The sequence below is a fragment of the Aulostomus chinensis genome, chromosome 2 (genome assembly GCF_037954235.1).
Source record: "Aulostomus chinensis isolate RoL2024-O1b breed Wild chromosome 2, RoL_Achi_v1.0, whole genome shotgun sequence".
Lineage (NCBI taxonomy): Eukaryota > Metazoa > Chordata > Actinopteri > Syngnathiformes > Aulostomidae > Aulostomus > Aulostomus chinensis.
The window spans coordinates 30,135,683-30,158,753 of NC_141321.1; the positions used below are offsets into that span (position 1 = coordinate 30,135,683).

Below are 23,071 nucleotides of genomic sequence, written 5' to 3' on the forward strand. Positions count from 1 at the left end.
CTCGGTTAATGAAGTAAATCAATCCCAACTCCAGAGTGTTCAGTGTCTCTCCCTTCGCCTTCTCCCCGCTAACCTCCCCTCTGTCCTTCTCTCTTGTGCCTTTCTCCTTCTCCTCCTCCTGAATCTCTCCCAATGTGCTGCCTGGGAGTAAAATGGCCAGGTCTTCAACCAGACAAACAGGAAACTAACAGAGCAACGAGGGTTCTGGAGCCGGAGGGGGAGGGTATAAGGACTCGGAGGACTAGGACCATCCAGGATGTTTGGTTAAGGAGACAGACCAGCTAGTAGAAAGGCTAGCATGGTGGAAACCATTCTTTTCCCCTCCCTCTGCTTCTTTCCAGGTCTTTCCATCCCTCTCCCTTGTCTCTCCCTGAGTCTGTTGGAGACAATCTTTGGCTAAAAGTCATGGCTGCATATATAGAGTATAGCTGCACATTTGAAGTGATGGAAATGTGTGAGGATACTTACTCACTTCAGCCTTCTCATTTTCTTATGACCACATAATCCTTCCTCCTACTCTGCTTTGTGTCCAAACTGCACACAGTGGGAATATTACTCTAAAGTATCCGCTGATGCAATAACATTAATCTATGTTTAGCTGTTGCATTTCATTACTTGTGTAACCAACTCCCATAAGTTATGCAGGATTGGATCTTTAAGTTTAGCATGACTTATGTCAAGCTGTAATCAAGCATACTGATTCCCGTGTGGATTCCTCCTCTATACATACTACATAAATATGATTAAAGGGGGCACAGAGAGGCTGCTATTGGTTTCATAATGTCAAGGAGATTGTAAGATTGGTTTGACTTAAAGTCTCAAGGCAATTCCTTATTTCCAGCGAGGACATAAAGGAGACAGAGTTGAGTCTTCAGAATGGTTATAGGGGCTCGTTGGCCAGATGCCACGTGTTCTTAGAGCTTTAACACAGTGCCCTTTGCCAACCTTCCTTTCCCAAGCACAATGCAGAGCACAATTATTATTATTCAGTTTATTTCTCAGGGACAGTGCTTATTAATAAACATTACTGTAACCCACCCACCCAGTGGTTGTACCACTGGGTTTTGGCACCATAGATCATGGGTTAAAGCATGTGAAATGCAGCTTTAGTATAAAAATGAAAAATAAATACATTGTTTTTCTTCAGTCATCACAAATATCCGTTCCTCTTCATTTATATACTGGTACAAAATCTTAATCACACAAATCATAAATACACCTAAAATACATGTATTCTGAGTATTACATTACAGTAAGCGGGACTCCTGTTTGTTGTCTGTTCCTACCTCGTCAACCTCCTTTGCGTTTACAATTTGGTGTGAAACAAACATAAGATGGTAAATTAGAAACTGTGAAACAATAGAGAGTTTAGACAGCTTTTTAGAATGCATGTGACTTGAACATGAAGCTCTCGACTGTAAATCAATGACTTACAGTACACACTCAAATACTGTGTACCTAAAAAGGTAGCAATGCTTGCCGCTTCCTTTCTTTAAAGTCTGTATGCAGCGCTTACAGGTGAATTTTAGCAGAGGTGATACCGCTGGAGCCAGTATAGTCTAGTTAGGTCTAGAATGTGTTGTACTGTATGTTGACTATCAACTTGGCTCAGCGTCACTGGCAGTAATCCCCTAATTGTTGGAGAGGGGCTGAAAGGGTAATCAAGACCATTAACATACATACATGAGCACCATTAAGGGCAGAGCTTATGATGAGAAATAAAACGGATGACATTCCCAGAGCAGGTAAAAAAAATTTAAAATAAAAAAAAAGGCTCTTTCACCTCATACTGTCAAATTTTGCAGAAGCTATAGCCTGTTTTCCACTGGCCAGAAATCCTGCTAACACCTCCTAACATCTGGCTTCTGTATCACTGGTCAAATGAGCCTGCTGTAAACACAGGTCTTGACATTGATTCATTTGGAGAAATAGGTTCTTGTCCTTGGACCCAGGTCTATGTAAATTAACTGCCAGGAGCAACTCTGGGATAACTTGGATATCAGTCATACATTTTAAGCCCCTTGACCTGAAAGATACTCTGGTGAAAACTCTGTCAGAGCCATTTGTTCATTTTAGAAATGATGGCATTTGTGTTGCTTTACTGCCTGGGTCACTTCTGATTGGTCTCTAGTTCAGCACCCTTGTGGTCCATGACCTTGCACTCACTCTAAGATTTGGCTAACTAGTATTTTCACTTGATGCAGCCCATTTTTCATGATATCCATATTACGTATGATACAGGTTTCTTGCTCGCCACTTATAAACTACTACTTTGGATCATTTGGTAGGGAACCAGATAATCCCTCAAACTATATATCCCTTCATTTTCTGAAATAAGATGACATTTTGGCCCTATAACCTTTTCAGGGACAGAAATCACGCAGACAAAACTTCAAAAACATTTGTCAGCTTTGCCTGTTGAACGTCTCAGGACTTAGACATGTTTGTGAAGGGAGTTCGAGTGATGGAGAGTGTGGGGGGATTCTTCGATGTTTCATTTCAGAAAATGTTTTAGTAGACCGTACATTCATAAGTGTACATAAATGTACATATTAGTGCTAACACTGTAATCTCCCTGTTTAGATAAGGAGCTCCTATATATCCATATTCATGGAAAAGTAGCGAGCTCGTTCATTTCTGCCTTAAAAACTTTGCCCTGAAATAATGGTTAAATATACAGTTTTGACAACAAAGTTGAGCCCCAGGCACTTAAAAGATACCCATCTTAAAGAAATTAATTACCTCCCTTGTTAATCTTGATATAATTAAATTTCTGAAGAATGAATTTTGCTGCTCCCCCCTCTTACTTCTAGCTGCTATGGAGGCGGGCTGATAATGGCTGGCTCTCTAGCTAGCCTGCTGGCCAGGGACCTGGGGACAGCCTAACATCCTGGGCCCCATGCTGTGCTATAGTGTGCAAACCCACTCTCCTCGTCCTACGCCTTCACCACTCATAGGGATAAGCAGAGGAACACCTCACTTGCTTCTGCTGCTTCTCTGCACATGTGTGCTCTGACATCCTGGAGGAGATGACAAATTCTGGGCCTCCAAATTCTTTTCCATACATGTGATATTGTCGAATGACTTGAGAGCATGAAAGAGCGCGGGTGTCTCTAATGAAGTCGTCAACACAGCGCCTCTGAAACATACATGGTGCGGCTCTGGAGAGCTTTGAGAGTTCTCTCTTTCATGGCTCACTTCAGAAACTTCAGTGTCTTTGTGTGACTTGCTGTCATTATTTATCGGACCCCCTGCGATGCTGGGGGATTTAACCCCGAGTGCTTTGTGCAGCACAGGACTGTAGCATTACAGGGGAGCAGGCTATTTTCTTGTCACTATATAAATTAAAGTTTGTTTTCCTTTGAATATAAGTTTTATGTCAGCTCCATTGTCAGCTGTCTAGCTTTAAGCCTGGGGAAAGAAAGCAGGAAAAGATGGAGAGCATCTTTCATTAGGTTTTGGCAGGCAGGTGAGGAATGCCAAGGAGGGCGGTGGAGAGATGGTAATATGTATGGAGTAGGCAAAATACCTAGAAGTGCGTGGCAGAAATGCCAACATAGAAAGAAGTTTGAGTTTCCCAGAATCTGATTCAGGACTTTTTTTTTCATTGTGGGGGTGTACATTATGCATCCTGAAAGGAGCAGCTCTCTGCTTAAAATCCTAGATAATGAAGCTGGGTCTGTTCATTCTGCAGCCCTGCATCACAGCTCACCTCCAGTAGTTTTTATGGTATTTAATAACAAAATAATTTTATTCGGCACCAGCTTTTCTCTTTACTGATAACCTTGGTGTGTGAACCACGGGATGTTTAAGGTGTGGGTGTATTTCTGTGGGTGTGAATTGCTCCCCTCCCCCCAAAAAAACCCTGACAGCCAGGATCAGCGATAGAAGGAATATTGTGGGTATTTCAAATGTCTTTTGAATGATTATGTGTGAAAGAAGAGGACTTTGTTTCATTTATTGAGTTTATAAAATAATGCTACTTGTCCAGATGGCCTGGCAACAAAAGACACCATAATTACAAGCAGAGTTTTGAAATACAGATTTTTATTAGTTTTGGAGAGCCATGGGAACTTTCTGCTCTTTGGCAACAGAGGTTCGTTTCAGATGAACTAAGTATATTATATGTTGTTGACTGGCTCAGCAACCGGTAAGTCAGCGGAGTCCATTAATTAACTCCTGTCTTAAGTGTGTTTTTTCTGTTGGGCTCCTACTGTAGGTGGCTCTATTTTGGTGTCAGTTCCACTTGAGCAAACCCTCCTGACCTAAACCAACCACCAGCTACTTTACTCAGCAGATATGATGGAGATGAAGAGCTCACATAACACAGCGTTCTGTCCCCGCACTCTGGGGATCATTTATTGAATTGTTTTCTGCTAAAACATTGTTGTGATACAGTGTCCTTTATTTTTTTTTTCTTTTAATGCAAAAACAGAACATCTAAAATTAGCTTCAGAAAATGGTGAAAGAGAACAAACAAGGCGATCCATTAGTGAGGATGGGTTATTGGCTGACTTGCCTCTTCTCATGGCGGCCCATTAAAAGTGGTAATGTCTGCCTGCAGCAGTGCCTGGGGAAGAAGAAGGAGGCCATGGAAGGCATATTTCACATGCATCAGACACTGGAATTAAATAGACCAATGTTCCCTAAAAAGACTGAAGTACATCTCTTTCTGATGTGCGTCCCGGGCAAAAATTCATTGATCTTAGAATGTCCCTTGGCAATTATAAAATATTAAATCCAAGTCGCACTTTTCGGCTCAGCTTAATTTTTTTTTTCTCTCGCTTTTCACTGCTTTCCATTTGACCAATTTAGAAAAAAAAAGTTAGAAAAGGATGGTCTGGGGGAGAAAAAAAAAAAAGACACTGATGGTAAAGACTGTGCCCACTTTTAGACATCTTTTGTTATGTTTCTCTATTGTTTTTGCAGAACATCTCTGATCATTAAAAAGATGAGGTCCCAGCAAAGCAGAGAGCCTGAAACGTGTCTTATTACAGCATCAGAGCTGTGTTCACCACCAGCACAAGAGAAAGAAATTGAAGCCCACAAGGGAGTGAAATTTGTGTGACATCTTTATTTCTGGGGACGGGGACTTTTTTAGCCGGTGATGCCTCTTTCAGCACTCAGGGGACGACAAATATTTGTCAGCTGTTCTCCATTAGGTCTATGACCCTCTCCTCCTCGGCTCCCCTCTCGTCCCTCAGAGATTACAGAAGGGTCCACAGTTAATTGCCCGAATCATTAAATTTAACATATATCTCAATAAATATAATCAGCCAGCTGTTTGACAAGGTACACAGTTCATTACCTTCCTTTGCTTGTTTGTCGTTTCCCTAATTAAGATTTAGAATCGATCATTGAGTGTGTAATGTACAGTATAGCTCAGCTTGCACAGGAGGGGGAATCTCTCTGCCCAACAAAAAAGGAATGGCATCCGCTTGCTAAAGCTTTACCATTTAGCACACTGACTGCAATGGGAATTAAACATCCTGTGCTAATTAGGGAGGCCAATTAACTGTGAAATTCAGGCGTTTTTGACAAATAATCTCAGCAGAATTCAGACGTCACCATACACATGAATGTTATCTGTCCTGAATGGGGAGAGGATAAAGGGGATACAGTGTTATTTTAGGTGGCTGCTTGTGTTGCTGATGATGTTGTGTTCTCCTGGTCATGCACAGCTTGATACAGTCTCGCTTCTGTAGACCAATTCTTTATGTGCACATTCAGTGAAATTTGATGATATCCTTCTTATATTTAGTGTAAATTACACAGTAATGGAGATTTGATGTAAATGCGTTCATTAACCATTACACTGAGCTAATAACTGCCCCTGAAATACATCCGTCTACTCTTACAGAAAAATAAATGTAACGTTGCTGCTATTTTGAAGCAGTAGCTCCAGGTCTGGCTTCAGGTCGGCCTTCACCGAATAAATCGGCATCACCCGAGAACCTCAATGTTTCTGTGTCTCTCATTCCCATTTTGATTCATGATCACATGTATTTTTTAGATTTCATAAATTATGTATTTGTTGGACTAATGAACGCCCTCCACTGATAGAACTTTGGAAGAGAGTTGTGAATAGCTGCATATCACCCGCATCCGCGTTCTGATTACTTGTCACGGCAGTTCCGAGCAATAGATGGTATCTGAGTGAAAAAGACCAGCCTGGCCTTTTGGAGCAATTTTTATGTACACATACAACAAGGTCTGGAGAGCCACAAAATGTAAACATACCTCCTGGGCTGCCCTGTGTCACTACACATCACTGGTTTGTTGAGTGTTTGTGTGTATTGAGGTATGTGTGTTGCTGTGCATGTGTGTGGTCTGACTTGCTGACAACTTTAAAGCAGGCCCCTGCTGTCTTTACTACGCGTCCGACTTACGACAAATACTTTGTTCCGACAAAACGCAGAAGCACATTGAACTGTTCTTGTGGCGGCGCTTTGTATTCGCTTGGAGTTTAATAGAAAGCCGCCATTGCACACACCATGGATGGCAATGGCTTTGGGTGTATTCTGAAGCTGTTTGGATATCAGGCAGCGCTGGAGGTGTGTTTGCTGGGCGCCGGTGGGCAACTCCTGCAGCTGCCCGCCTCAGGTGCAGGAAGAATTGAGTACTTCCTTTTACAAGATATGTAATTATTATAGCAGACAAGGGTGTGGATTTAAACCAAGTCAATATGTAGATAAGCTTTATACACACACATACACACACACACACAGCTGCTTGGAAGATGCTGTCTGTGGTATAATAAAGCAGGTTGCCAAAATGCTGTGCAGGTAGGAAAAAATCCTTCTGGGCCTGTGGAAGCGGAACCTGATGGGAAAAATGAGGCCTCCAGGAAAGTGCCAACAAATCCGTAATGAAGAACATCTTAACTGAGTCAAAATTTCTCGGTGCTGCCTGTATTTTCCCTTTAACCCACCCAGATTCCCTACTAACAATGTATTTAACTTTTGACATGGTGGTACCAAATGTACTGTGGAGTCGGTAGGGTTATAAATCAAGTTTGTCAGCTGTGAGTCATTGCTAAAACTTCAGCAGCCTCTTGCCCTGACAGCTTGTTGGATAAAAGACAGTGACACTTGGGGTCACAAATTTCACTAAGGCATTCTGTTTAAAAAAAGAATACTCCAGTAAAGTTCATCTTTCTGGGCCATCTATATAAAACATGAAGCTCTAGTCTTTCCCCTGATGAGCCTGGAATTTAATCAGACCTGCTCTTCAGACAGCCGTTTTCCTGCCTCTCATACTTAGCAGGCGTCACATCAGGTGCATGGGGACCAGTGACAGCGGCGCTGGAACCGAGCCTGTGATGGCTAAATGATGTCAAAAATGGCCCCATTTATGTCAATTTGAGATCAAGGACCAATTCAGAGTGTGAACCTCCGCCGTAAATATGCTTTCTAATCTCCATCTACATATCTACTGCGGCCCCTTGGTGCACTCCTTTTCTTGTAAGTGAAATGTGTCATTGCTCATGTGAGGATTTATGGGACGACTGACAGTTCGGCATATAGTACATGTCTGCAGAGCGGCGGGATCCATCGCGCTGCCGTTTGGTCTCTGTTCTCCTTCTCAATTCAGTGTGTGTGTAAGAGCTCAGATTCTGGGTTATTCAGTGCTGTGCTATTTTGCTATTTCTCCCTAATTAGGCCATTTTCAGATACACTCCCCTTAGTGTGGTCATTTATGTTCAATACCTTTCTGAACTGATAGGCTTTTGTTAACTAGTTGTTCCTATTTGGAGCGTTTCGCAAAGACATCAAAGGGCGGACCACAAGCCTCATTTGGTAACTTCTCCCAGCTATCCATCGGCTGCAAAACACCCTGGTGCCGTGATTATTAACTCAGTCACCACCCTCTCATTCAACTTGAATTAAAAATTAAAAACCAGCAGAAATGACAGTGCCACACCATTGAAAGTATAGTGTGTAAAACCAACAAGGGCTCATTAGTGGCTGGTTCTGAAGACAAGCATTCTGACTTGAGACTCATTACACTTCTCCTATTTTAACTCTAATTGGGTTCATTTTATATATGAAACGCTTTGAATATTTAATGTTGAAAAAGTTCTACTTCTGGTACTTTATGTAGCCAAAGATACTTGGCCTGTGTTAATTGTCCAGGTTATCTGTTAAGCTGTTGGTGGCTTCTCAGCTACTACCAGAGAAAAGACGCTGAACACTGAATCGCTTGGTTGTCTCTCCGGTGGACCGTGATTTTCATACAAACAAATCCGATTTCTACAGGAAATCACAACAGTGTGATCAGCATCTGTTTTTCCATTTGTGATACTAGCTGTTTTATAGTTTTCTATCCACTTACTGCATAAATGATCGGTGTGTGAATGTAAATGTTATAACCCAACAATCTTAAATAATGTGGCCGGCTTAAGTTACAAAGACACCACTAATAAAGCCTTTGTTGTGTTTAACAAGTTGCCCAGCTAGCAAAGTTTCGAACCTTTTAATTACACAGATATGGTTTCTTCCTCTGGTTGCCTTCACACAATCTTTTGTTTCTCTCAGGTTGAAAAGAAAGAGAGAGGAAAAACACTGCCTCTGTGTTTCCAGGCAAGAAAGTTTGAAGTTCTTTGTTTGTAAGGGAGGTTCCGGGTGCAGCACACTGTTTAGCTTGGTGACCCTGTGACTGTCTTCTGAGGAATTGTATGAGCAGCCCTACAGAATACTGCTCCAGGGTCAGCTTTCATCTTAGCAGTAACCTGTGGACTTTGAAACTCAGGGCGATGGAATTGCAGCTTTGTCAGTACACTACTAATTAGAAAATTCCTGACCTCGAGCAAGATGTTTTAATTATGTGTTGTGTCAACGAGTTTGCAGATTTAATCCACCGTTGATACACACTCAAGTGTGCAAACTGTGTCGCACATTGTAGTAGATCAAGTGGAATGGTGAAGGGGCTTTTTGCAGCATCTTTCTCTGCTCCACATAACCTTACGCCTCTCCTGCGCCATGTTTGTCAAGAGCCATCACATGCTTAAGTAGTCAAATTAGACGTGGAGTTAATGTGTTAGCTCGTGAAAAAGCTGGTCTGATTTGCCTTGGTTTGTGTGAGGCTGAACAATGTGACAGCATTGTGCTGGGTGTGAGCTCTCTGTTGCAGTGAGTCAGAGTGAGGGAAGGCAGGAAGGGGTTAAACAGAAATTGAGCGGGGATGCTGGGGGCAGCAGTGCTGCAGAACATAGCAGTGTTCGTGCGAAGGCAAGTCATTTCCCGAAACACTGCAGACACATGGCCTGCGGCGCTCCAAAACCTTTGGAGACCAAAATGGCTTGCAGGAGTTAGAAGTAATAAGGTGTTTTTTGCCTTCTTTCTCCTTGACTGAAATTCTGCACGGTTGCTATGCATTGCTATGGAGCTGTGTAGCTGTTTTTATGGTTTATGTGGGTATTAAGATGCTCTGCAACTGGCCATTTTTGAGATTTGTTGTTCTTTAGTTGTGAAGCAAATGGAAGTAGTTTGTTTTAAAAGTAATTCCCTCATTTTTTTTTCCATGATCAGAATGCTAGACCTCACCCTCATTCTTTTGTGTTTTTCCCTTCAGTCCTTCAGTTTTTCTTTCTGCTGTTCACAAAATGACAAATTAAAAAAAGCTTGCATGAGACGAGCAAATGCCTTTCAATTAACTAAATGTTTTTAAAAAGCGTATTGTTTAGGCTTTTCCACAGAAGAGGAACCTGTGATGGGAACAAAGGCTGTTTGTGTCGGTGCGTGAAGGTAAAGCCATGGTATTAGTCCATCTTGACCTCTCTGATTATCGGCGGACTGAACCAAAACCCTTTTCATTCTTTCCTCTGGTTCTGTTAATCTTGGCTGCCTTGTTTGCTTCAAAGAGCGGCTTCAGCATATAATCTGGGTATGTACATCTGTGAATTATTATTCTAATTCTTTATACATTTATTAGAGCTGAATAAACTCCACATCAAATACATCACTTGGGCAATGTCAGAAAGCCCGGGGCAAATCAGCCGACATCTGTTAACTCTTTCAAAATGGCCTCATCCAGCATGTCTGTGGGCGTAGAGGAGCGAGAAAAAGGCAAGGCGAGAGAGGGAGAGAGAAAGTCTCTGTTGCTGATTAATGGCGGCCGTAGGAGAGGCGTTTCAGGCCGAGTGTAGAGATGAAGGGGGCTGCACTCCCACGGCTGGGCTCCACACTGTAAACACTGTGAAGGGATGAGGCAGCGTTCCCCAACTGAAATGCGGCGTGGAGGAAAACATGTGGGAAAGCTTTGCTTCCTGGCACAAAGTCAGTCAACCAGGCAGTCAGTCCGTCAGTCAGTAAATGAGTCAGCCAGCCAGTCAGTGAGTCAGTCAGGCCTTCAGCCGAACAGCCAGCTCTTCACTTAGTCCGTCAGTCATCCAGCAATAGAAGCCGGTTCGTCAGTAGGTCACATACTCCTGATGAGAGGAAGACCAGCAGGAGCACCCCAGTCTTTCCAAGCAACCAACAGCACTGGAACTAGATCGCCAAATCACAGCTGGCCACCTGCCGGAGCCGACAACCAATTCATTAATATTTGACTGCTGTTAATTTCCATTCTGGCTTCAACCTAAAAAAAAAAAAGAAAAAACAAAAACACCTGTTTTATCTTTTGCTTCACATTTTTTGTTTGGCTTGTCAACAGTTGTATCTCCTGTGCTATGCCACGGCCTCCTTTCCGTCAGAGTTTAAGATGATTTTCCAGCATTGATAGTAAACTGATAAACAGAATATTGCACTTCTAACAGCTGATCTATCAACCAACATGGGACTTCAGGCTGTAACCTGCAACATAACTGCTGAGCAGTGTTTTCACCTCATACGGCAGTTTTAGTTACCTCAGTATGTTAGCCTTCATGTCATCATATGCCAGTTTATAAAGAACTTTGTGTGTGTGTGCGCGCACGCTCTAACCATGTATCCCCCTGTCTACAACCTCTGCTGAGAGGAGGGGAATGCTGAGACAGCAGGTTGGTCTGCACAGGCCGAGCAGCTCTGTGTGCCTGGCAAAGTGGGCCATTAACCCACCGCCCTGAGGTGTGACCTGGGCCAAATCCAATATTGGCTCCAGCATCAAGGCACAGGTGCCACTCAGGGTTCAAAGCTAGAGATCATCAAGGACCCAAGCACTGCTGCTGCCCCCGCTTCCTTCGCCTTTTCAAACAATAAAGGACTGAATGTGAATTCCTCAAGACACCTACAAGCAACACTGCAAACGGGGAATTGAAAGCAGAGCAAGGGAGAGGAAGCATAATCACACATAAATTTAGCAAAATGGAAATTAATTTGAGTCCTCTCCAGGTTGACTGAATGTTGTTGGCAATCAGAGAGCTGAAAACTTGAAGGCATGAATTTGTCCTGCTTTAAAAATAATAATTTTTCACCCATCATGGACTTACTGAAAAGTTGATTTGGTCCATGCGAATGCTCTGAATTTGTTGTAATTGTCAGGAAAAAAATTTCAATCACTTTAGAAGCATATGTTTTGTAGATGGGAACCAGCTGGGTGTTGATTTAACACATCCTGGATTTGATTCTGGTGGTTCCTCTGATTCTGGCCTCTCTTAAATTTCTCCCTACTAATCTTTGCTAAGAATCCAGAGATGACAAGAATACAATTCAATATAGCAGATTATTTAATAGACATTCTGTTCTGACAGAGATTCCAATTCATGCTGGATTAAGGGAGTTCTTCAGGGTGCTATTTTGGGCCCACTGTATTTGTCACTTAATATTGTGTGTAGGGAAACCTTTTAGAATTAAGTAATGACCGCAATTTAGGTAATTTCATGTCACAAATACACAGTAAAAACATGGGGCCTCGCAAACTTTTCCATTTGCTTCCAATCCAAGACAGCTGAGCATCTTCAATGTTGCGAGGGGACGTCTTCTTTTTCTGTTAATTTCCAGCAGACTAAATGCTCTTGAGGTTTTTTTGCTCCCTCCAATGGTTAATCACAGCATGTTGGTTACAAGCTACATTCACGCATGTGGTGAAGGGGCTAAATAGTTGTATTAATTTTGTCATGCATTCATTTTTCCATCATTAATTAAATAAAAACGCACGATTTTACAAACCCAAGCTTTGACCTGGAAAAAAAAGAAAAAAAAGAAGAACGGTTCCACTGCAGCTGTCTAACCGGCCGCTGTACTGAATTCGTCTGCATGGCAGGAGTCACACAACATCACCGTCATTGATTAAAAACTAAATGTGGGTCAAACTGATGAAAGGACCTACTGTGAGGCGGTGCAGCACGAATGATCATATTAAATCATCAATTCATATTTTGGAATGTGTACATATAAAGATCATTTTAATGACGCATTGTGCCATAATAGATTTAAATATATTTGATTCGAGGGCGGGGGAGGTGTGGCTTGGAGGTAGAGTGGTCGTCTAGCAACTGAAGGGTCGCTGGTTCCATCCTCACTTCCCCCAGTGACCATGTCCAAGTATCCTTGAGCAAGATACTGAACCCCTAATTGCTCCTGATGGGCCTGCGACAGACTGGCCAGGGTGAACCCCGCCTCTCAGCCAATGTCAGCTGGGATAGGCTCCACCCCCCCGCGAGTGTGCGCGACCCTTAATGGATAAGCAGTATAGAAAATGGATGGATGGACGGATGTTTTGAGGGCTGGGCTACTAATCGAAATTAAGATTCACAGACATAACCGTCATTGAAAAGTGTGAAAAAGCATATGAAATAATTTCTCAACAATTGTAATCCAGGTTACTTCCAGTTTTGTAGAAACACTTTATACAGTCAATATTTTTACTTCCATATACAAAATATCCATTTTTTTTCATTTGCAGTCATTTTTACCAGCCCTCCGTGAGTGCAACTGCCACTTTCCTCTGTCAGAATCTTGTCACGGTGCTCACTTTCACCCATGTTGTGTCTTTCTCATCTTCCCTCAGTCTGCGTTCTATTGTATTATAGCCTATTGTGTAAAACAACAATCAGGCTCGCTCTTTCTGCTCTTGTATGATTGCATGTGTGTGAGTGAAAACCGGAGGTAGAATAATGTGTCTGGCCCATTGGCATGTTGTCAGGTATATCAACAGAACTGGCTGATGACCAGAGCGAGAGGAGTGGAGAGGAGACTGTTTTTCTCTCTGTCCTCTGCTCCAAACAAGTCAAATGTCTGAAGAGATGTATCGAAGTATTCCTGCGCGTTCTGTACGATGAATATGTCATATGACATAATGCCTCCGAGCGCCCATCACAGATAAAATGACAGATGCTGTTTTTTGCCTCATGGATCTTACTTGGCCAAGCTGATTTTGAGACTTTCTCTCTCTCTCTCTCTCTCTCTCTTTCTCTCTCTTTCTCTCCATCCGTGCCTCTGCTTTCCTGCTTTTTTTTCCCTCTTCTCACTTTTTTTCTTTCACCCAGCTTGACCTAACAAAGCCTGCCATTTTGTTTTTCACTGAATTTCAGACACAATTACTGTGTAATTGCTGGTGTCAGGGAACGTGTGGTCGTTGGATGTTTCGCTTTCCTTTTTAACTGACACTCAGCCATCTGCTTTGTTTAGCGTTGGTGTTGTAGCGTCCCCTCTCTCTCCTCCATGACATGATTTCCTGTACTGGCGAGAGCTATCTGTCTCCATAGATACCAACCACAACCTACCAGTGTTTTGGTTGCTGGCATTCTTGATGTGTGGGGCATATGAAGTCACCACGTTGAGTGAATTCTTGTACAAGCGCTGACCTTTCCGCCTGTATTTGGATCACTTAGGGCTGCCCCTGTCTTGAAGCTGTGACACACTACTCGTGCAGCAATGTCTGCCTATAGCCACTCTTTCCCTCCTCCCCTCCGTCATCACGGCACCACGGCAGCACCAACTGCCCCCAGCTACTACTGCCCATCCGTCCAGGTGGATGGATGGCTTTGATTGGTAATAATCTGCGGCCCTGTCGCCAGGCTCACATGTGAGTGGCAGTAATTGGCATGGCAGTGGGCAGGCTCATCTTTCACATATGGTCAGCCATGATTGACCTGATTAGACTGGGGTTGCTCCCCAAAGTGAGGGTCTGGTGTGTCCCTGGGGTGCCAAATAGCTGGCTGTACCCACCTTTTGCCTGAAACCAGGGCAGTGCCAACATGTCAGCTTTACTGATCAGAGACCGTAGATGTGGTTGAGCATGTAAACTGGCATTAACGCTGGCTTGGCTGCACTCACTCATCAACCAGTGTCCAGGGGTCAAAGAGTGTACTGTGGGAAATCTGAGACAAGGAGCCATCATCGAGTGTAATGGGCGGGGGCTACAGCGACTTTGTGCTGGCCCTTGTAAATTCATACCCGTCATGTGTTTGCAATTAAGTCCTGTCTGTACTGTGTGTTTACAGAGCGCTGCAATCAATGTAATTGTGAGAGGGTGTTCCTGACTGAAACGTCTGTCTTATTTCTCTCTGCCTGGGTTCAAGTGGGCACTCGCTGGATTTGTTTCCCAGTGTTTCTCATTTCCAAATGTAAATGCATCCCTTGATTTGTATCAGCCTCGGTATATGCTCCTTTTTTATCGTTCTCATTTTTCCTGGATCAAATACAAACAACGAGAGCTCTATTTCAGAGTGGGACGTCAGCTCAGATCTATGTCAGCAGCGTTGTTTATTTAGAGGGAAAATCTGTTCATATTCCAAGTGATGTAAAGAGCCACTTACATAAAAACGATGGTTTCCCTTGCTGTCAGAGCATGTCGCCAGTCCTTTTCTCAGGCTCTTGTTCAGCTAGTTGACGGTTAGTTCATTTAAGGCTTTTTTTTATTGCGTTCATGCTTTGCAAGAGGGATTTTTTTTTCCTCTCAATCTGAGGTGTTGCAACATTCCTCACGATTAATGTCAGTGTGCTTGCAAAGATTACTTAATTTGGGTGAGTGGGAAACACAACTTTTCTTACTGCTAAACAACGTTGTGTTTGGCCAGGGAGGCTAACCGTGAGACGAGTGAGACAAAGATCTTTCTCTTCACCAAAGTCACTGAGGACACAGAAACTGCAAAACTATAAAAGTGGAAATATGACTAATAAAATTCAAACAAAAACCAGTCATATAATGTTTCTGATAAAGACTCATTTGTTTTAGTTTTCAGTTCACATAATTAAAAAAAAAAAAACGCAGAGAAAAGTACATATAAATTCGTCATCGCAAAAAATGTGTAGCCTGCAGCACGGCGCTGTAGACCAGGGTAAGGTGAGGATTTAGCATCGCTGTAGGTAACTTTAGCAGTGTTGATAGCCACTGCTGATTAATTTCAACCATCTTTGCCAGTTGGGAGCCCAGGGCTATTTCCTCCTGTCCTCCACTTAGTTTCAAGATTCCTACACAGCGAATGGAAAATATATTTAAACATCTCCATGTCTGTAAGATTTGTGTAACAGGAGGAAGAAAAACTTGGAGTTTACACTGTGAGGCTCACAGTGATAATGTTCACCATCTTGGTTCAGTGTGATATGCTACCAGCACTAAAACACAAAGTACTGAGGCTGGGGTCGTTAGTTTTGTATTCACTTTGTAATGGCGTTAGATGAAAAGTTATTGTATCCTGTGGGAACCACGAACGTCTTCATCAAATTTCAATTCATCCAGGAGATATTGTAACATTTCACTCAAGCACAGATTCAAGTCTCATGAGGATGCGAGAGGAAAATCAGAGGATTTCCAAAGTAATTGGCATTCATCCTCTGGGGAACGTGAATGGACAGAAATTTGAAATCTATTCAGTACTTTACAGGTATTTCGGTTGCGACCAAATCCCACCGAACAACCACGCTGCGTTGCCGTGTCTTGAGTGGCAAAAAGATGTCGAGAGCTTCGACGTAGCTGTTTGTTGACAGAGAAACTGAACTGTCTAAAGTCTCATTGAAGGTTAAAACACCTTCCAACAGTTTCATTTGTGCCGCTCTTCTGTTCTACCGCGTTACCGCGTCCTGACCGGGTACAAACACGAGTATTCACACTTGGTCAGGACGCGGCACAGCCCCTTCATCGTGGGATGTGTCGTTTCATCTCCTCTTCCAAGGCTGTTTGTCGTCTGATGCGCACCAGGCGACAAACCTGGAGCACCAATAGGAAGCAGAATATTGCAGCTGTTTGATGATTGCTGCTCATCGCCTCCAATAATGGCCGTTTCAAACCAAACACATGGGAAATGAGTGCCAGGTTGAAAAATACCTGGAGTTTCCCTTTAATCCACTGCGCCACAACAGCTACTCAGTTCCCCTGTGCAGTCTGAGGTCATCGGTGTGTTGCGTGTGGGTGTTAACGGAGCTGTTGGACAGATTGACTTGTTCCATGTTATAATATTCAAAAGACAACATCAACGGTTTCCTCATCATCTGTAAAAATAAGCAAATCAACCCTGTAAGTATCTGCTTCACCTTGTGACCCCTCCCTTGTCCTCAGGTTTCAGGCAGCATGGTGGGCTCCCCGGCCAGCTCCTCCACCCCGTCCACCTCATCACGCCAGTACGCACGGCAGCGCATCACCCGTGTCAACCTCAGGGACTTAATTTTCTACATGGAGCAGGAGAGAGAGACCGCCCACTCCCTCCTCCTTTACCGTGCCCTGCTCAAGTAGCCTCTGCTCCGCTCAGCGCCCACCTCAGTCTCCTCCTCCTCCTCCTCCTTCTCCTCCTCCTTCCCAGCCACGTGCCTTCAGATCAGGTCTAATGTTTCAGCTCTGTGTTTCCATATGTACTGTAGTGACGTTTGATGTAGCTTTTAATAAGAAGAAACGGAGGAAAAAACTCATAAAAATGGGACTGTCGTTCGATGTCTTCTCCGTTTAGCTTCATGATGTGTTGTCAGATCATTCGGTTTTTAAGGCCATATCAGATTCATCGCGTTGGAGGTGGATTAAAGACAGGAACAAAGTGTTTTGTTTTGTTTTTATTTTTAATGTCACGCAACTTGACCCGGAACTTGTTCCACGTATGTTGAGTAGCTGTTTATTTGACGTTCTTGGCAGTAGCTTCAAAGAACCACCTCAAACTCTAAGGGTCATTTTAGCGAAGAGATTTATGTTCAAACCTCAATACAGCCTACAATCTTCTCCACGAGCTATTTATTGAACACAGTTCAATGAATGTAGTCTAGCTGAACTCAATAAATGAGAGACTTAACAGATTTCATCGTTTTTTGAAACACTGAGATTCCAAATAACAGCATCGTGTTCATTTTCCTTACTGTACGTGTAAATAGTTCTTTTTGAATTCATTTACGGCATGTATATTTTTAATCACAGTCGATCTTTGTAAGAAAAAGAATAACCCATGTGTCGATATTATGAAAGCTAATGTTTTGTAAGACCACGTGCTTGGAATGAGTCAAAAGAAGTTGCTCCTGTTCACTGGTAGAGTGTTTGATTCAAGTCCACCTGACCCCCAAAACCAGAGCCAAAACTGACTGACTGCTCTCCATTGTTGGGTTCCTTTTATTTCTGCGTGCACATAATGTGAACATTGTTTTAATGGCTAGATGGTTGTACTTTACCCCACAGTGCCCACTTATTCATTGTAATAGTTGAAAAAGTTATACTTGAGCACTTCATTTTAGATGGTGACTGTTTTGAAAATCAAAATAGGAATTATTTAAATTTTTCCTTTCACTGTCCTATCTGCACATTCTTTACGTTTTGGGGTTTTTTTTGGTTGTTTTTTTTTTTTTTTTTTTTTGAAGAATTTGGCTTTTCGCCCCCTCCAAAGGTGACCCATGAAGCATTTCGAGGCACGGCACTTGTCTGTATTTTAATCTGAAATAATTCGTCGCAGTTGTAAAATAATATTTGACTGTGAAACCAAGCGTTGGTATGATTCTAGCCTAAAAGTTTTTTTTTTTTTCCTGCCTTTGTATTACTGACTGACGAGAATTATTGGGGGGGGACAACAACAACAACATTTGGCTTGTTTCACATCATTGTGCATTTGTCACCTTGTTTTTTTTTTCTACATATAAATCCTTATTGTACGATGTACTATTGTCCATATTTGTCTGTTTCATTTCTATTTAATATCTCGGCCTATGCAGTTTTTCTTCTCATACTGAAACTTATTTAAATATGAGTGATATTTGAAACAGTTGTTGTGCATTGTAAATTTTGACAGCACTTTTTTTAATATCTATTTTACCTGACAGCTCAAAGCTGTCACTGTATTATAGCAAAGAAATTGCTCTTTTAAATAGTAAACAGTATTGCCAGTTTCAACAAAAACGAAATAAAAAAAGACAAAAAACATTTATTTTTAAATATATTTTCTTTTTTTCTTTGATTGGCATTTATGCACATTTTAATAAAATTTTATCACAAATATACCATGTTTTAAAACAAGCACAACAATATGTATTGTGGCGATTTCAAATGATTTTAATAATCTCTATAGTTTCTGGTGGTTTGATAGGAGGACATTTTTACCACTACAGCTTTTTAGCCAAAATATTAGGATGATATTACTGATGTAAACAGACAGGGGAAATAACATTTCAATGTAATGATGATTTGTAAATATTGTTTACAAAACTATGTGTTTATTAGAACCACGTTATTTTTGGTAAACTCTTGTACATATCTTGCAAATTTCCTGTTTGTGTGAAAAAAAACAATACTTATGTATTTGTACCTATTTTGTAAAGGAATAAATAAGCTGTTTACTAAACTGAGAAGACGATGACTTCAGCCACTTCTTCCTATTTATTCCCTGGCAGCCTCGCACATTTAAATGTCTGCAGGAATGTATTTTTTTTAAACCACATTTCTCTCTCTTACTTTAAGAAAAATAAGCTGTTATGATTTTGCAAGACGGTTTTACCAAAGTCAACTCCTAATTCAGCCTGCTTCATTTCCATTTCTAACGTTGCACATGCTAAGTACAAACTGAATCACGCACTGCTGCTCAACTACGAAAAGTCCCTCTAGGTTTCTGCTGCTAATTAAGCAGAAGCATTTTGAAAAGACCAAAACGTTTAACTCAGTGCAAAATATTGGAGTTTGGGAGCATATTGTTTTTTTTTTCTCAGGATCTTGGCCTATTACTCAGTCCTTCTGGAGCTTTGGACTGCTGATCTGAAATCAGCCTCGAACCTGACCTTTCCCCTCACCAACGGGACCTCAGACACACTCGGGTGCAGCTGCAGCCTGTGAGCTTCATTATGTGTCATCAGCTCAGGTACAGATACATCTCCGACAAGATGAGAGCAATGAGACACCCATCAGATATACAGTACATCCTTTTATTATCGCAAATATGCAAGAAAAGTCAAATGGAGACACTGCAAATGAACACATGCCCACAGTCTAATCATTTTAAACACTTTAAATAATATACATTTGCACCTTATTATACCCTTTGAAACATGTTAATCCATATGTACACAATGTAATGCTTTTTTCATTCTTTTTGTGAAGAGGACTACGAGGTCTCTTAAAAATCACGAGGGTTCTCGTAAAACCCACAGTCCTGATAATTCAATATACAATAAGCTGTACAAGTGAGCCACCTCAGTGGCGGCGTGAATGCCACGTGACCTGGCTGAACACTGACCAGTACTTCATCTGAAATGGTGGCGTTGGTGAGCACATCTATGAAGTGTCCGGTCCTGCGGGATGTATCGAGCTCTGGAGTTAACCTGCCGTCAATAGCTGCGCTGAAAGGGGCGTTCCAGGTTTGGTTATTGCTGCTGTTGCACAAATATAAATAAACATATACCTGCTCGTTCAAGTTGTTAGAAGCACGCTCTCAAAGTACCACATCGCTGGGAAAATATGCCTTCTTTCCTTCCTCCCTGAAAAAAAAAAAAAAGTACTTCTTGCAGATGTGTGGTATAAGTACAGCACTGATTGCTTCTTACCCCTGTTTCCTCAAGAACTAACCCAGATGAGTTTCCACACCTCGTATCAACTGGATCAAAGGCCTTGGGATCAGCAGCACAGTCAGGACAGTACAGCATGTTTGAGGACGAGCTCCCGGCAGCTCAGATTTGACTCATCAGTTTGTTTGGTTTGTTGCGGTGCGGTCCAGTGAGCCACAGTGTGTGAGGGCGTTTTGAAAACCAGGGCATGGGGATGACACAGCAGCAGGGGGTACAACCCGAGTTTTTACTGGCACCGCAGAGCTGGGAGCCATCGGGTGGGAGGTGGGGGGTGGGGTGAGGAGCACTGTGAAGAGCCCAACATGCCTCAGCACATGAAAGGCCTGGTTGACCATTCCCTTTGAGGCGAATGGATGCAAAGGCGCAGGCCACTGGCAGGTCAGAACAAAGATGGGCTTGATTGTGAGAGGGACCCCCAGGGAGGACAACGCTGGACTGGGAGCTCCACTTACACCCAGATCACTTCTATCCACTCATCGGCTTTGCTTCATCAGCAGCTATTCAGAGAGAGCGTCGGAGATATTACATGATCACAAGGACCACCTGTGTTTAATGAATGGGCGGTAGTTCATGAGAGAGGTTTTAAAACCACCCCCTGTTCAACTCAAATAACTGCCAGAACCCACACAGATGAGAATGAGCTTCTCTCTCTCTCTCGCTCTCTCTCTATCGCTCCTTTTTTTATCAGTCTTTTGGAATGGAAGAAACAGCATCAGTAAGTCACACACAAATATAAAGCATGAAAACTTGGCCTTTCTTGTTTCTGTCTTTGATCCAGAAATGTTGAGAATAAGACCAAATGAAAGAGAGCAGGATAGACTAAATGCCGCCCACTTGCCTCTTTGTGAATAACACGCTGATGTTGGGAGTACAGTTCACTTTGGGTTCTGCCACACATACATGTGAAGATCCACTGAAATAATCCCGGCTTAGAAGTGACAATATTAAAACAAACAGAGACTTCTGTCTCTCAAACTTGGTCTGCGGGTACTGTGAGCTGTTCTCAACATAACTGACAGGACCGGAGGCCTGGAGGAACAAAGGTTTGTACCCATCATCCTGTTCTGAGTAATGCACAGTGTCTTTTTTTAGCTATAAACTATAAAAGGGGACAACATCATTATCTTTGTACAATCAATAGAATAGGCACCTTGCCTACTTTGGTACCTACAGGACAGCATTGTATGTTTTACTCCTTGTTTTTTTGTGTTTTGAGGAAACGGGGCTCTGTAGGAAATGTTTAAGTGCAAAGAAACGTTAAGCATTTAGAGTACATCTCTTGCTGATCACAAGACATACTGGTAAACGTGAGCTTTCCATGTTTGGTCCTCAAGGTTTTTCTTTTTTTTGTTTTTTTTAAACATGTGGAAATCAACAAAACACTTGTGCAACATGAATTCCAAATGTACAAACTTTCTTGACCAAACCAATGTCTTCTTTTGCCTGCGTGAGAGAATTCCGTCGGACACCCAAAGATATGTTGTAGCGTTAATATGCAAAAATCCCAGAGCACTTTTTTATGTGTGCTATACATTTGACTATAAACAATGTTGAGACATCCAGGTTCTCTCCCATCCCTATTTGAACAATGGGGCTTTTTTTTTCTGACTCTGAATGCATTGCCAGCCAGATCGCTTTAGCCACATAGCCTGCAGACATCTGAGTTTCTGCAGCTACTGCCAAGAAACGCTCCCTCACAAGCTCTCGAAGCCTAATGAATACAACGTTCATACATCCTTCATATTGGAGAGAAGAAGAAAAAGAAACATTAAAAATAATCCCATTAATAATAATTGTTTACACCATGACATGATAAGAACAAGAAAGGAGCAAGAAGAACATACTTTAGAAACAACAATGAAAAAAAAACGTAATAAACAATCAGTTTGGTGAATAATGCTGTTTCTGGCGAGGCCCCGATGTTTGTGGCGAGGCCTGTGGGGTGAGATGGGATTGTGAGGGGGGGGGGGGGGGGGGGGGGGGTTCGAGAGATTGGAGATTCATAAGGAGGTTGGATTATGTCCTCTTCCCATCATCCTTAGAGGTGTCCCATCTGCCAATGCTTCATTTTCTCACAGCAGGCCAGAGTCGTCCGTTGTCAGACAAGAATCAGCCTCATACGGGCAGAACTGGAAGGTCCACCGCTGAGCGCTGGAATTGGATTGACTCAAGGAGTCGTGTCCTTCCAAAAGGGTCAGCACACCTTTTTCATAAGAACATGTGGGGGAAAACTGGTTCAAGTAAGCTGCTGTTGAGTCCGTTTGTTGTGGTTTTCCATCTCAGCCCCAGATTTTCTGGGTTTTCATTGAACAAAATCTTTTGTTGCTGATGCTGTTTATCCTTTGTTTGGTACTACATTCCCCTTAGAGTTGTCTGCAGAGCTGGCAAGGTTAACAAGCCTCTGCTAATACTTAGGTAGCTGTCTTGTTGGATTTGCGGGGATATTGTGGGGAGGGTTGGGGGTGAGGGGGGATGGGTGCTCCTGTTTTGGGGGCCAAGGTGAGATGGTGTGAGAGGATGGGAGGGGTGAGAGGGGGTGGCTGTCCCTCCCCTGGAGTGCTCTAGTCCAGGGGTTCCTGTTTTATCCTGATGGGTGTGTTGATGGAGAGACTCCGTCGATCCTCACGACACAACACGTACTCACTGAACTGAGAGGAGTCCACACCGCCCCCACAAGACGCCGCCACGCTAAAACCTTTCTGGAAAAGACGTTCCAGAACCTGCAAATAGAGAGAGAGAGAGAAGAAGAAGAAGAAGAAGAAGAAGAAGACGAAGAAGAAGTGAGGAACATTAGTAACAGCCAAACTGAAAATGTCTACAGATAGATGTGTTATTGAGTCAGTATCTGCAGACCCCCCTAAACCTAAATGCATTTTAATCTTTATTAAAGTGTGAATGTAAGCGCATTTATTAGTGGAATAAATGAGATTGAAATATCTGCTTTCCAAAAAGAAACAGACCACCGTCCGTATTTTGAGGGCCTCCAGGCATTTTCAGTGATATCTCATTACCAGACCTTTAAAGTTGACCCATGCATTTTTAATAAATGACCATCAGCAGCAAGTGTAAGTCTAGTGCAGGTATCACTATTTGATATCCATCCATCCTCACATCAACCTCAGATCCTCATCAGTCACAACATGCAAACGTGTGTCATTAGCCCCCCTCCCCCCAATCACACGTAGTGATGG

The 23,071-nt window shown here is 42.6% G+C and overlaps 2 protein-coding genes across 5 annotated transcripts in view; one reads left to right on the forward strand and one right to left on the reverse strand.

The window, feature by feature from the left end:
• Positions 1-18,667, forward strand: part of LOC147269703 (transcription initiation factor TFIID subunit 4) — an 84,245-nt gene extending 65,578 nt beyond the window's left edge. For both annotated transcript variants that reach the window (XM_086189452.1, XM_086189462.1), the window contains one exon: positions 16,420-18,667. In XM_086189452.1, coding sequence (XP_086045578.1) covers positions 16,420-16,593 — 174 coding nt within the window. In that variant the 3' untranslated portion in view covers positions 16,594-18,667. The remainder of the gene's footprint in view (positions 1-16,419) is intronic.
• Positions 18,668-18,905: 238 nt separating this feature from the next.
• Positions 18,906-23,071, reverse strand: part of kctd15b (potassium channel tetramerization domain containing 15b) — a 30,270-nt gene continuing 26,104 nt past the window's right edge. For 2 of the 3 annotated variants that reach the window (XM_086189491.1, XM_086189483.1), the window contains exon 5: positions 18,908-22,600. In XM_086189491.1, the coding sequence (XP_086045617.1) occupies positions 22,442-22,600 (159 nt within the window). In that variant the 3' untranslated portion in view covers positions 18,908-22,441. Of the gene's footprint in view, positions 22,601-23,071 lie in introns of all 3 variants that reach the window. The other variant, XM_086189475.1, reaches the window with a different exon arrangement.